This window comes from Centruroides sculpturatus, unplaced genomic scaffold (genome assembly GCF_000671375.1).
Source record: "Centruroides sculpturatus isolate CEXI.00-Female unplaced genomic scaffold, Cexi_2.0 scaffold376, whole genome shotgun sequence".
In the NCBI taxonomy this organism is placed as follows: domain Eukaryota; kingdom Metazoa; phylum Arthropoda; class Arachnida; order Scorpiones; family Buthidae; genus Centruroides; species Centruroides sculpturatus.
The window spans coordinates 320,624-336,935 of NW_019384863.1; the positions used below are offsets into that span (position 1 = coordinate 320,624).

At 28.6% G+C, this 16,312-nt stretch overlaps 1 protein-coding gene across 1 annotated transcript in view; it reads right to left on the reverse strand.

The window, feature by feature from the left end:
- The window catches only part of LOC111630701 (sphingosine-1-phosphate lyase-like), a gene marked incomplete at its 5' end in the record, with an annotated part of 55,044 nt that overhangs the window by 31,556 nt on the left and 7,176 nt on the right, over window positions 1-16,312 (reverse strand). Inside the window, 6 exons of the mRNA XM_023374845.1 lie at window positions 633-779; window positions 946-1,008; window positions 4,386-4,493; window positions 4,568-4,604; window positions 15,162-15,253; window positions 15,349-15,600. Of these exons, the coding sequence (XP_023230613.1) occupies window positions 633-779; window positions 946-1,008; window positions 4,386-4,493; window positions 4,568-4,604; window positions 15,162-15,253; window positions 15,349-15,600 (699 nt within the window). The remainder of the gene's footprint in view (window positions 1-632; window positions 780-945; window positions 1,009-4,385; window positions 4,494-4,567; window positions 4,605-15,161; window positions 15,254-15,348; window positions 15,601-16,312) is intronic.

Below are 16,312 nucleotides of genomic sequence, written 5' to 3' on the forward strand. Positions count from 1 at the left end.
AAAATGTAATATATATATATATATATAAATTGTGATATTTTGGTGTGTAAGCAGTGTAACATTTATGGAATTGGTTCATCAATTATTTTTTTGTTTAATCATCTTGTTTCACTAATGTATTAAATGTACATGAATTATGAATTTCATTTATTTATTTATTTTATTTAAGTTTCTAGCAGTCTATGGCATACTTTAAGTATACTATATATAGGTATATAATTAGTGGGTTAGAAGTGTGTTGATGAATTATTATTATATATGACCATGGTTGGTCTGGCAAAATGGTTAATCTGGTAAGAATTTGGAACGAAGGGTGTAGGAAATTTGATAGTGTACTTGTATTTAAAAATAATTTTTTAAATTCTATAATAATTTTTTCCATTTTCAGATTTCATTCTTTAACATTATATAAATATGATAATTTTTAATTCAGATATTTATAAATGATTTGTTAACTCTTTCATCTAATTTATTACAAATAATTTTTCTTTTCATAGTATTTTTAATAAAGTGATCCTAATAAGGTTTAAATTTAAAATCAATAAATATGCTCTTTCTACAACACTTCTTTTCAAGATCTGTTTAAAGTATTATGACATTCAAATGTTATATTTATAAAAAATAAAATTTACCTTGTGCATGTCAGCTGAAATACTGGTAACGCCAGAAAGTCTGAAATCGCATATTGGAATATCAAATCCTGCTTTTTTCATGAATGGAAGTAGAAAGCCACCCAGACAGGCATCGACATGAACGGGGATGTTGTATTTCATTCCTAACTGCAACAATTGATGATAGTGTCATATGGCTATACAAGATGTAAAAACTACAATGACATTTTTGATTGTTTATTGTATTGAATATGTTAAAATATGTTAACAGACAATTTAAAAATTACAAAATTAAAAACTATATGCTAAAAAACAAAAAATGAAAAAAATTTACTTTAGCAATTTCTTCTATAGGGTCCAATATACCATGAGGAAAAGGTGGTGATGATCCAACCAGCTATAAAAATAAAAATAAAAACATTTCATTCATTAACCATTTAGTTAATTAGAAAGGTTACAAAAGTTTAATTTTAAAATTAAATTAGACATATTTTTTTATTCTATCCTTTATAACAATAATTTATTGAATAAATGTATTTAATAGATACATTTTTTTATTCATGAAATATGGTATATTACATATTACATGAAATTTTTATATAAAGTAGGTTTTACAAATTACAGAAATCTGTCTTACAAAATGATACAAAGGGCATCCAAAAAATAAAGAATGTTTGGTTATAAGAAAGAAAAAAAACCGTAATGATAGAAAAAAGTTTTATTAGTACAAGACCAGTTATTTTTCTACATAGTCACATTATGAGTTATGCATTTGTTGTAGCATAGCACTAGTTTTTGAATTCTTTCCTCATTGACTTCCACTGCCAGTTCTTTCACCTTGTCATCCATTCCACAATGTTTGCCACCCAAAAACTCTTTTTCAGATTGGGAAAGAGATAAAAGTCACTGAGAGCCAGGTTGGGATTGCATGGTGGGTGTTCGAAAACATCCCAGCCAAATTTCTGAAGCACAGCTTGACTGGCTGTAGCAGAGTTCAGTCATACATTATCTGCCTTGATTAAACATTAATCATCATTTTCTCACATTTGCTTCACTCATAAGGTGATCACCATATACTTCAGTGATTTGTTAGTGAATTTCTATAGTTTGTATTTAGAAAATGAATAACACTTTGCACTTTGTAGGATTTTTGTATGTTTTAACCCTTGACAAAACAGTAACAATAAGCAAGCCATTATCAAAACTCTATGCATGTTAATCTAACAGAGAACAAATTGACCTAGAATTGACAGTAGTCATTCACATGTGCAGAGTGCTACATGCAAACATTCTTTATTTTCTGGATGCCCTCATCTAATTAGAAACCATGGTGCTAAATTATAAATATTTGTTCATTTTGTCAGGAAAGTGTAAAGTAATGTAAATTTGACTCTAAAGTTTTTATACATAGCAGATTGAAAATTATGTCAAAATGACACAAGTATACACTGTTCTGAATTTCCTGATATGACAGGATTAACAAATCTTGTAATATAAAATTAAGTCATCTTTATACACTAAAGAACAATAATAATCTACTTATTTTCCAATTCATAAATATTTTAAAAGACAAAAAATGTGTTAATTAAACAGATAAACCTTGATAGTTAATGGATGAAATGGATGAGGCACAAGCTTTTGCTGGAACACAAGTTCAAGTAATTTCATGCAAATTTTTATGGATGAGTTACTCCAAATACATTGAATGTATTATCATCATAAAGCTATTTACATTGTAGGTTTGGACAAACCAATGACAAGCACTGCTTTATTAAACTCCAAGATCTGGGAGAGATTTGATTTAAATGGAAGGTGGGATGAGGAAGAAGGCAGAGGTCTTCTACAAGTGAAAATTTAAAACTGTTTCATAAACAATATAGCATTGGTTCCCTAAAGCAGTGGTTTTCAACCTGCGGGTTGTGACCCCCAGGGGGATTGCAAAGTCATACACATGGGGTCACAGGAAAAAGAAAAAGACAAGCATTTGTAGGTCCTACGTTACAATAATAAAAAACTACAATTTCAGTGAGAAGGCTGTGCCTGTTTATTTTACAGTACAACTGGTTTTTTTTATCTATATTTAAATCTCAACAGAAAGAAAATTAAATATGTACAGTAGTTTTTAAAATCACTGACATAGTTTTAATATGACCCTGGGGGTTGCCAGAATTTTTTAACTTGTAAAGGGGTCGCATATTCAAGAAGGTTGAAAAACACTGCCCTAAAGGATCTAAACATACAACTGCAAGTTCTATATGAATGGTTTTATTAAGGATTCATAGACTGTATTACTAATACTCTACTTTAAGGCTCTATATTTCATTTGTGGGTTTACATGCATAGCACACATTGAGGACAAATTAACATTTGTTTGCTAAAGACAAATAAAAACCCATGTAACACTTAACCATAATGCTTGAATCAGACTATGTTTCTATTGGAAGCTGAATATATGGTACAATATGTCCAAGGATAATACATAATTTCTGATGCATCAGTGTCACTCAGCTTAGCAGGATCTTCTGTACTTTTAGGTATGAATTCATTTAAGTGTTCTGAATCATTGTCTTAGTCTGTTGAACACACTGTTCATTTTTGAGAAGGATCTTTTCACTTTTGCAGTTCTAAAAAGACAACGTAAAATTATTTGTGAAAGTCTCCAAAAGATAGTAAGTGCATCACAAATGTCATTGTTTGAGAGATCTTTAAGAATAAAAGAGAGACATGCAACAGGAACCTTGCTATTCAACTTAAAGTAATAATAGGAGCATTTGTATTCCTCTATCTACCCATCAACATTCACTGAAAATGTTTTGACCAACAACTTTATTTCTTCATTTTCATAGTCTTGTCTGTCTTCTAATGATACTCTTTTAATCCAATACTTTGCATGCTATAGCAACAGCTTTATTTCATCACAGAAGTGCTTTTTGAAGTTACTTTCAGTCATATTTATGTATAAGACAATTACCAATTTACCTTTAGTAAATTTCTTCAAAAGAGGAATTTTTGAAGTTCAGCAAAGTAACAACTATTTATTCATAAATCAAGCATTCAAAAATTATTTTCAATATCCTTTAACTAAATCCATATTATTTTGCTTTGTAATGCAATCACCATCTTCAAGCAAACTTAGTACTTCATTTCTCATACCCTCCAGAAAGTTTTGTCTGTTTATATTTCCATGAAAAAAATATTGACCTATTAGGTAACCATTAACAATTTTGAATGCCTATTTATATAAATTCATTATTTGAAAGAAAAAAAAAATGATTCCACCAAATAATAATAGTTTCATAATGACATTTTTACAATTTTTCTTCCTTTCTTTTCAATGCATTTCACAGATAGCCACAAATATTCTGACATGTGATGTGATAGCTGCATGAAGTTCAAACATGTATAACTTCTGATAATGTTTTCGATAAGAGTTTGTTTTTGATGTATAAACATATGCAAAAAAATGGCAATTTCCATGTAAGAAAATGAAGTTGATCCTGTTTTCACTGATTGTAGCACCATCTATGATAAAACTGATAGCCCTATCTTGTGGCCCTTTGGAAGTCACATTTTAGGTTCAATAAATTTATGTAGAATATGTATTTTTCAGGTAGTTTTAGTGGATTGATTAAAATAGTCCATCCTGAATATATGCTTACACTTATAGTATTTTGTATATGTTATGTGAGTTATAAGTAAGAAGTTATCCATGTAAATATAGTTATTATAATAAATGTCTATATAACTAATATTTAATTATTTTGATAAACTTACAAGACAAGTATTTTTGGTGATAGCTTTCTTCATTGCTTTTGTGTCAACTTGCATTGTTTCCAAATTCATTGGAATCTTCTTTATTCTTATTTTTAAATAATGAGCAGCCTATATGTAAGCAAAAATTTTAACAATTGCATTTGTTTATTATAAATTTATATTGAATTCTTTCAAATTTTTACCTTTTCAAATGCAGCATGAGCTGTGACAGGCACAATTCTATTGAAAATAATTTTTATTATGTGAAAAATGTAAAAAAAAAAATTAAAGATAACTATTAAAATATTTATAAAACAATGTTAAAAATTCTTATAACATTGATATTTTTAGAACATAACCACAAACCAAAATCAATATTCTAAACATGTAAATCAAATATCATAAATTTCTTAAAATGATAACTTATATTTTTACTCAGTGAATATTGTAGCTTAGCCTAAATATAAAAAAGGAATATAAATATACAGTAGAGCATCAATTATCCGAATCAATTGGAGACTGGGGTTGTTCGGAAAATCAATTTTTTGGATAACCAATTATGTATGAAAAAATATATTAACCTATCCCATGTTGAAATTCGTTCAAATCCTGGCACATCCTTAAGTACCCTTTCATGGTTGTGCCAGTGCTGCCAGCTAAAACACGCACTCCAACAAAATTATTATTGTAGTAGCCCAAGACATAGCCAAAGATTGCAGTGCCACAGCACTAGCAGAAATTTAAATTTCTGACTGGAAAGCTTTCGGTTAATTGACGTTTTGGTTGATCAATATTCGGATAATCAATGCTCTACTGCATCCTTTCTCAAAGTGGGCAATAATGCCTCCTTGTGGGTGCTGGAGGTTTTTAGGGGGGCAGTAGAAGGCTCAGTGATTAAATATGAGTTTTATTTCTTCTCATTGAAACGTTATTTGATCTCAAAAATAGGATATGGGTCATACCCTATCTATCCTATCCATATAATAATACATGTTTAAACATTATATTTTTTTTAACATTATATTATATTGCAATAACTGTTTTTAAGATATGCAACAGATGGTAATGTAAAAGGTAAGTTAAAAAATATGGGGGCACTAGAATTTTTTTTAATCTCAAAGTAGGCAGTGGTCAAAACAAGTTTGAGAATCTGTGCTCTACTGAAATACTATTCCAGTTAAATTATCTAGATCGTAAAACCAATCTGTCTCAACTTGCTTATACAGAGTGACCACTCATAGACCACTTTTAAAATGAAGGGAAGTGAGTTTCATCAAAAATTCTAAAAATTTTGATAATTCAATTGGGTATGGTAATATTTTCAACTTCCAGTACTGACTGGAAATGGTTATCAGACTGAAAATCAAATGTTTTAAAACAAAACTTAATATTTTTTAATGTAGATTTGAATAAATAAAATAGTAATAATAAATTTGTTCCAAACATTTATCTGAAAACATCTCCATTGACCATGAGATGATCGTGAAAATGATGCATGGAGAAAAATGATACTGTAAAAATAAGAAAATAACTTGTGTTACAAAATGTTTTTATTGACATACTGTTGATGTAGACAAAACAATAAAAATGTTGGCATGAAAATCACATGTAATTGACGTTGAGTTTTATTTTAACAAAACTTCATAGCAGCAGTTTGTATATTGTATTTTTGTTCATCAAAAACACTGTATAGCAGCAGTTTTAACAATTCGTTAAAATTGCTGCTACACAGTGTTTTTGATGAACAAAAATACAATATATCAGTAGTAACAATCTATTTGGCGATGATTTTAACTACTGTTCAATCAAAGTGCTCAAAACATGTCATAATGACATGTTTTGATAGGTGTGTAACTGAAAATGAAAACTTATTTGAATGAAAATACAACATAATTGTAATGTTTAAATTTGTTGATACTGAATACTCAGCTAACTAAAAAAATATCACAGCAAAATTGCTTGTAATAAGGCATTCATCATACTTTAGATCATTTCATGGTCAATGGCAAAGTTTCCAGAAAAAAGCTGAGACAAAATAATCTTTTTTTTTTTTGTCTAATCTGAATCTAAATTAAAGCATCATGTTCCATTTAAAAAAAATTCAACTTTTGATCTAGATATCTCATTTCCAGCCAGAACTAGAAATTAAAAATGTTACTATTCAATACGGCATAAATGATTTACTTATCAAAATTTTTAAGATTTTTGATGAAATTTTTGTCATTTTGAACACCGTATAGTGTAGATACACAAACACTAGGCAATCTTCATTTTAAATTTATTCAATTTTTAGTTGATACATGTACTGTACCTGTCAAAATGGCAGTCAGATTGAAAGAACATATTGCAGACCTCAAATATCATAGAATCAACTCTGTTTTCCATAACCACTGTACATTAAATGATTGCAACATTGATAAAAATGGCATACAAATTCTTCATAGAGAAATAACAACATATAATCACAAATTCAAAGAAAGTGTGGAGATTCTTAAAAACAAAAAATGCATAAATAAGAACCTAAATGTAAAAATAAATGAAAATTGGCTTAAAATATTGTAAATTAAATTTATTAACAAAAAGAATTTCTAAAATTGGCTTGAAATATTGTAAAAAGAATTTCTAAAGACAAAATAATAACTCAACTAAATTAGCCACGAAGTGTGTTTCCACCATGTAAAAATATGGAAATTAGTAAGGTTATAAACAATGAGACCGTATTGAAGAAAAGGGTATTTGAGAAATCCGTCTGCCCGGTTGTGTACCTATGGTACCGGGAATGTACCTTTTGGTATTTTACAATAAAAATAACTGAAAACTGAAATAACTGTATGTTAGTACTTCTATAATGTCAGAATAATCAAAGGAATTATGTAAAGAATATATGCTAGTGAATAATAGTTTAGTTACCAAGAAATACTTTGGCACACAGTCTTCATAAGTTACATGAATTGTAAAAGTACTGTACCTTTTGAATGAGCAACAGCAAAAACCATGAAAAACGTGAAGGTACATTTCGTATATGTTTAAAGAAAGTTTTTGATTAACAAGGAAACTAATAATTACTCTATTGAATAAGTAGAAAAAATTAAAACTGATCATCAGTTATGAGAAATTGTGGAAGGTCCTTGAGCATTTTTGGAATTTTTCTTAAAGTCCTTCGGAAAAAGTAATCTTAAGGAGCGTTCTGTAATGATTAGAAAACAATTTTTATGTAAAAATTTCATTTATATATGTAAAGAGTTTTTATATGTGTAAAAATTTTTTATATATGTATATTTATATTGTAATTCGTATGTATTACAGGTATACCCCAACTTACGTCATTCCTGATTATACGTCGTTTGTCAAAAAAGTATATGGAAAAATAAAAATCAAGTTTAAGTCATTTTATTCGACTTTACCTCTGTGTCCGCCACAAATATTGAAGTCGTAATATCACTAGAAAAGCATTTAAAGCACATAAAATCATATTAAAATATATACATTTACAAGTATGTACTGTATTTACAGTACGAACAATTAAATATAGGTTGGACCAGGTGTCTAGTCTTTGATTACGTGTTTATACGAAGATGTTACAAATGCCTAGCGTTTGGTCACTACGCAAAGGAATGCAAACAGCAAAACCAAGTCTGCAGCCATTGCAGTGTAAACCATCTTTATAAAGACTGTAACAAAACTGAAACAGCTAGATGTGCAAACTGTATAAGCAACAACACAACGGATTATCATCATAATACTATGGACAAGGGATGTCCATGCTATATTAAAGAACTACAGAAGTTTACCAGACAAACAAACTGACTGTATTCAAGTTTACTCGGTCTTCAATTACTTATCATTGTATAATACTACTTATTTTGTATTGTTTCATTGCAAGAGCAATGATTAACACTGCAACCGACAGTGTTTTTTGTACATAATTGTTAATCTGTTTTGTATTTTGAATTTCTGTTTAATAAAATTGATGCTGGCGCTCGTGGGGTCCCATGGGGGCCCCCTGGTTACCTTTTCTTCACACTGTCCTATCTTTCTTTGTTTCCTCTTCCTGCTTTTTCTGACTTTACTAACTTCTTCTTTCCTACTTCATACAGGGCATAAGTCCAACGCTAATTGTGGACAGCCCTCTACCCCCTTTCTACTACATGTATTTACAGTACATGCATTCGTAAATTTAGATTACTTTTTTCTGTACTATATTAAAAACTAAAATTTATTTGTTTGTAAGCTTAAAATAGATCCTTATTAACGATATATTATTAAAAATGAATTAATAAATAAAATACAGAACCAGGAATGGTAATTTATGTTTTAGCTTAGTGACAAGTAGATTTGGAGATAAGTAAATTCAACTTATGTCGTTTTTCGACTTACGTTGCCTCTCCTGGAACCAATTACCGACATAAGGTGAGGTATACCTGTATATAGTTTTAGTTGGCTGAGGAGCCCTCCTCAGCCAACTAAAACTATATACAGGTATACATAAGCCTGAAACGTGTACAAATAAACAGGTACATGTATCAACTAAAAATTGAATAAATTTAAAATGAAGATTGCCTAGTGTTCGTGTATCTATGCTATATGGTGTTCAAAACGACAAAAATAATCACCAACACAATTTCAAGAATGTAGAAACACTCCTTTATTTTAAAAGGTGTATATGGGTAGTCTATGTCCCCTTTATAATGGTAAATTTTGCATGGATGTAAATGATGGCATATAAAATAGTACTGACATAATTACAAATTACTTTTTAGCATACTGTAGTAGTAGTAATAATAGACTTAAATTAGACTGTAAAGAAATATTCCTGTATAATTTGGATATTAAGATAGATTATGATGGAGCTAGATTTTTGGAATAAATTATACACAAAATATGTAAAGAAAACATAAATCTATCAGAAGAATTTGGAAGATAACTTTATTCTACAGATATTTTGTAAACATTATTTATGAATTTAAAAACATTTTTATTCAAATTATTAGATTACTAAATTTTGATTTCAAATGATTTAAACCTAAATCCAAAAAACAATTGGTCCAATTTAGAAGATAACTTATATCATTAAAAAGCAAAAAATTAATGACACAGAAAAAAATCTTTATACAGGGCTGTACAAGTTTCTTGCATTGTAAATTTATTGAAGAAATGAAAATTAGCAAAACAACAGCAGATAGCAGTGACAATATAATCATATTGTTACTATAATCATATAATATATGACTGTATAATCATATATAATGAAAAGAATACTAGCAAAAAAATAATTCTAAAACAGGTCAATGATATAAATGAAAGTATAAAATTTGAAGTTGAGATTGAAGAGAATAATAAATTAAATTATTTAGATATCACTATAATCAGAAAAAACAATACTTTAGAATTTAAAAAATTTATAAAACCAGAAAAAAATCGAAAATATTAAACTACAAGTCCAACGTCCCTCAATCAATGAAATTTAATATATTTAAAATGTATATTGAAAAAATTAGAAACAGAACAACTAATTTACAAGACCAAGAGCTAGAAATTGAACAAATAAATAAAATGTTTTTACTTAATAATTACCCTAGGAAAATATTAGATAAATGGGAAAACTGGATTGATAATCAAACTAAAAATAGAAAGTTTAATAAAGATAAAAAAATATCCTGAAAGATAAAGTAAACTTAGTCCCAGATAACAATAATTTGTTTAAAAGAAATTTATATTATAAATCAGACAAAAAAATAGATTTTTTGAATGAAAAAGTAGTAGTTTATTCTTTTAATTGCAGTTGTAACCCTAGTAAAACATATATCAGAGAAACCAAACGTAAATTAGAAACAAGAATAAAAGAACATATACGTGCAATAAGAAGAAATTATGCAAATTCAGCAGTAACTGAACTTGTTAATAAAGATAGTTGTGAAATAAAATTAATAATAAATTAAATTAAATTAAAATTAAATAAATTAAAATAAAATAAAGAAAAGAGAACCAGATAATTATAAGAGACAATTATATGAGCATATAAATATTAAAAGAGAGAAAAATAGAATAAACAATAACTTAGATAGAATAATTAACCAATCATGGGCAGCCTGAACATTGTAAAGGTAAAACACCTCACTTTAAACCATATCTTAAAAAAATTTTTTGTATGCTTTTAATTTTCAATGTAATTTTAATTTTTTATAATAGGATTATGAATCAATTTATAAATCCACCAAAAAGCCTATTATTGTTAGAAATTAGATTCTTGTATTTCATAAGCCTATTTCATTGTATTAACTTTAGTAATTTTAGTTTTTTAAAATTTTACTGATAATTTATTTAACATTTGTAGTCAAAGATGATAGCAATTGTAACCCTGCTGAAGAGGGGCGTGTTAGCCCAAAACACAGTTGTAAACAAAAGTATGTGTACAGGAGGCTCAATAAAGACATTCTGTTTTCTTTGAGAACTTCTACTCAATTTTGTGTTAATACTTAACACCAGTTTAACAGTCCTATTAATAATTTATGTCCAAGTTAACAAATATAACAAGAATTGAAATAAGGACAATAATAATCACTTTTCCTTTTTTTACATACAATTTAATATAGTTGTATGAAGGGATGAAGTCCAGTTTAAAACCAAAAAATAGTCAATGTATCTCCAATGGAGATTAGTAGTAATAATTCACATTGAAAATATGGTTTAAATGATCCATTCATTCAGTATAGTTGTGATGTAACATTTTAAAATGATGACAATGTTAAAAAAAAAAAGTGGTTTCACAAGGAAGTCTGAGCAGTTAATCAATTTTTACAAACCAAAAATATTCCACTTGCTAAAATCCTCCATCAATTAAAGGAGTGGAATCTTTTTGCTTTAAAAAATTTATATATGCACCGAGAACTCATATCTGATGAGATATGACATTGTCTTCTTGCACTGAGATGAAAAAAAAAAAAAATCATCATGTTACACGAAAGTGTTGCAGAGTAGTCTGCAGCAAGTCCACACTGAATTGTTGACATTTCAACAAGTTTATCATCCTATTTATAATTCAGATCTGACCCTTTTTGATTTTCATTTTTTCCAATATTTTAAGGAACAAATACATGTAGTCTGTTTATTCTAATCTTGAACATGCTTTCATAAGAAATAATTCCCTCCAAAATTTTAAATTAGCAAGAACGATTTAAAATTGTTTAATTATCAATAGTAGCAAATTAAATAAGTTAAACCTATAAAGCCTTTTCTTTATTTATTTGTAGGCTTTGCTCCACCCTTTATTTTTGAAAGTAAACATAGATTGTATGTGATATGAATAAAAAATTTAGTTTAAAGGAAAAAAAAAAGTACTGCTGATAAAATGTTATGAATTTCTTTTTTTTGAAAAATCTGACACAAAGTGAGAATGGAAGTCCTTTTGTGGATGTAAAATCTGTATACCAAAGAATTGTTTTAGTTTAGTTCTAGGAGTTAGTAGAGATACTATGTCAAAATATTCCTCAAGTAAACAAAAACTGTTGACACCGAGAAAAAGAGGTAACAGAAGAAAATCTGTAACTGAAGTGGATAAATTCACATTGAACTGCATACAAAGATTAGTTATGAACAATACAGCAATAATATTACTGCTGCATTAGATAACTTAATATAAACAACAATTCAACAAATCTGATTTTTGATTAAAGCCAAATTATCAGGCTATGATTAGACAGTTAATACAGGTAATAAAATGTAAAGATCAATATCTTTACATTTTATTACCTGTTTGGTATTAGTGATATGAATGAAGAATTTAGTTTAAAGGGAAAAAAAGTACTGCTCATATAATGTTATGAAATTGTGTCAGATTTTTCCAAAAAAAGAAAAAAAATTTTTTTAATTTAATGGTAATCATTCATCTCTTCATAATGTACTAAATGAGATTGTGACTTTTGGGTTTTTTCCAAGTAAATCCAAAGTATCTACTTAATTGTTTAGATGAATAAATGGTTTAGGTAATCTGTCTTATGTATAGCTTTGATGTTTACTTGTTTTCAGTTTCTTTAAGTTTTCAACCTTCCATGTTACAAGAATGAGAAACTGGAAGGATACATTTTGTCCAGCAAAGAAAATAGGCAACTGTATATCTTCTCCTAGTCATGCACAACGTTAAAATAAACAGATTATAGTCATTTTTTCACTATATTGATGTAGTAGTAAAAGTTGTCATTGCTAAGTTGTTGAAACAAAATCAAAATAAGTTTTTGAAGATAAAATGAACAAATTTATTGCACATTTCAATACATGTCTGAACAGGCTGAGTAACTGAAAAATAGTATATTGTCTGAAAGATCATGTATGCTTCATTTCGACAAAATCATTCAACTGCATTATTAGCTTTGTAGAGTTACTTTTTAATCAATATATTTTCAGATACAATTTTTCCCCAATACTATATACAGTACATATGTAATATTAATTAACTATTCTATAAGAACAAAGTGAACACACTGTCAGATCCTTTTAACACCATCTGACAGTGTACTTTCAATGATACAGAATTGTCATCATCAGATTAATGAATATTTGGTATTTGAACAGACTTCCTGTACATGCAGTAAAAGATTTTAACATTTAAACATTTCAATGGAATTTAAGGCTCATAAGTGCAAGAAAAGGAACAAAATAACCATTTGAAATGATAAGCACAATGGAACTGGCAAAACATTTTTGATCACAAGACTGTTGTACACAATCACAAAGGGAGGCTATGATTGCATGTAAGCTTAAAAAGTGAAAACCAGAAGCTAGGAAGTTCTAGTATGTTTTTTGCATGGGCACAAGGTACAAATGATGATTCTCAAATAAATAGTATCCTATGATTGGCATAATGCTTTAGGCAAGTGATTTGGGTCCACAGAGATGAAATTGGACTCTTGACTTTTTTTGGCCAGCTCTGCAGAGTATCTACATTTTGTGATATCCTCTTAATGTTCTGTTAAGTGTCCAACCAGCATTCTGGCAGTGGTACCAGTCAATGTACTAAGCATTTTCTTCTGCTGTTGTTTGTAATAGTAGTACAGTACAGACCCCAGATTTTTTGAGAAAGGCAAGTTTATCCCATGATTACAGATAAGCGTAAAGTTAGTTGTCTGGAGAAAGGCAGGAGACATAATTTTTGTGACAAATGGGTATTGAGAAGGAACCAAGGTATGGAATTGATGGCTGCACAAAAGTCAACTATTTTAGAATGTAAAATAGTGTTTGGAAACAGCAAATTTTGATCATGATAAGAACATACAAAAACTTGGTGGGTAAATATTCTGCCTTGAACTGAAATTGATGGAAGTAAAACAGCTCTTCTAATCAGGGCAGAAATGGCCGATTTGATGTAACATGAAGGTTGAAAGATGTTGCTGAGATAATATGACATATTGCTTTACTTGCATTAAACTTGTGGTAGACTGAATCAAGGAGCCCCATAGAAGATCTATGCATACACAGAGCTAAGAATGCTATTTTTACATTCATCTTCTCTCCTATGGGAAATGAAATATAGTAGTAAAAGACACAAATGATATAAAAGTGTGACAGCACCTAGTCTGTACCTTCCACACAATAAGAACATTGTGTACATAACACAAATGTAGAAGTAAGTAGCATATAGTGAGTGGGGAAGTAAATATTTAAATTCCACTTCTCTCATGACCAACTCTGCCAATGTAACAAATAGGAAGGACCCCAAAGGAACACACTGCTTCTGTAAATATATAGCACCATTAAAGTGCAAATAATTGTGTTCAGTGATGAACAAATGTGCCTCTTATATATTAAGAATCCGTTGTAAGGTAAAACTGTTTTGAGGAGCAAAGTATTAGTGAGCATGGCAGCCTCAAAATAAGGAACAGAAGGATAAAGATATGTTCAATTTTAATCAGCTGTATGTAATTGAAGATAATGAACTGATAATCATATTGGTGATAGATTTAGCCTCCAAAGATGAAGGGGTAACTAAGCAAGACTCACAGATCAGTAATCAATTTTCTTGAGTGCTTTGTGAACCCAAACCACTCTCCTCAAACCTTGTGCTGATTACTAGTACTACTTATGTAGGAATCCCACATCATTTCCATCTTATACCTGTCCAATACACCCATACTTGAACTTCCTAGTTTGTGGATCTCACATTTTAAGCTTCTCAATGAGGAATCTATGCAATCATAATGAGCCCATGTGATTGTGTACACTGGTTTCATGAAAGGAATCTATGCAATCATAATGAGCCCATGTGATTGTGTACACTGGTTTCATACAATCAAAAATACTTTGTCATTTCAAATTGTGATTTTATTCCTTTTCTTGAACTTGCAAACTTGAAATTCCATTAATGTTAAAATCTTACTGCATGTGGACAAATTCTGTTCCAATTTCAGATGTTCATTAACCTGATGAATACATTTCTGTATCATTGAAAGTACTTGCATTATTAAAAGGATTTTAATACCATCCTACAATATGTCCATTTTATCTGTTCTTATATTGAAACATTTGGTATGCAGTTTAACTTAATATTTGTCAAATAAACTATTCTGAAAGTCAATAAAAAAAAAATATTTTTTTGTTCATCACTCATTATTTTTTTAAAAATAAAGTTTATTGCACTTAATAAATCTTAATACAGTAGAACCTCCATTATCTGGACCTCCATTATCCGGATTTTCGATTATCCGGATTGTTCAAAATAAACAAAAATTTTACGAATTTGNTTTATGAATTTACCAGTCAATACTAATACTAATTTAAATGACTACTTAATTAATGGTCACCTACATTTCAGGACACTTGATACCTTTTTCATATTTTGCATATTCTCTATATGTTTTACATGCTAAAATAATACTTTCTGTTCCTCCACTTGTAACCTAATTCCAGTATAAAACAAAACAAAATTAACATAAATACAACACACGTTAAAACTCATATTTAATTAGATAAAAATATGAAAAATAACACTTACCATACCACATTCTTCATTTCTTCCACCAAACAGATGACAAACCATTTTCACAATTTCAGTTTCCATTTTAATTACATCAGGAAATACATCAGGATGTAATGGATTAGTCCAAGCAGTCTTATTAAATACACAAGTCATAAGATCTTTAACTTCAAGATCATTATTACCATACACAGTTCCGGACACACGACCATTTTTCCAATTAATTTTCCTACTATTCTGATATTTATCAATTTCTTCCAAAATGATTTCCTGAAATAAATTTTACTAAATTAATAAAATTCATTTACATCACATTATTTAAACTTGATTACTATATCACATTAATTCTTATATAAAATGTCAGAACCACAATACAAACATTTATAATCAAAAAACATAATTTTTCAATAAAATTTTTATTAACAAAGTTAATTTAAACATCTAACCTCATATATGATTCTCTAATTTTTAAATGAGATTTCCAGAAAACTGATTAAAATATAAGAAAGTTCTAACAGAGAAGGCAACCAGCAATCTCTAAAAACAGAGGAATCTCCAAAATTTAATCTTTTATATATATAAAAACAACACAATATGACAGTAATATAATTATTTTTTTAAAAGCAATGAAAAAATGCATTTTTATCCATTTCATTAATTTTATTTATACATTTTTATGAGTTTTGAAGAGAAAGGAATCTGATATTTTTGACTGGCCTAGGTCCTATTCACCTCTCTCCTGTTTTGTTCATAGTTTGTCTTGCATGTTATAAACATTACAAAAATTTGTAGATCATCAAAATATTAATATACTAGCTGTTACCCGTGGCTTCACCCACGTGAAATTTGCAATTTGATACAAATAATTCTCCCTCAATACTTCACTAAGATTCTCAACATTAGTTCTTACTATAAAAACAAAAAATTGCATCTAAAATAGTACAGTAGAAGACATTCTTAAGGTTAAGCCTTAATCATCTCC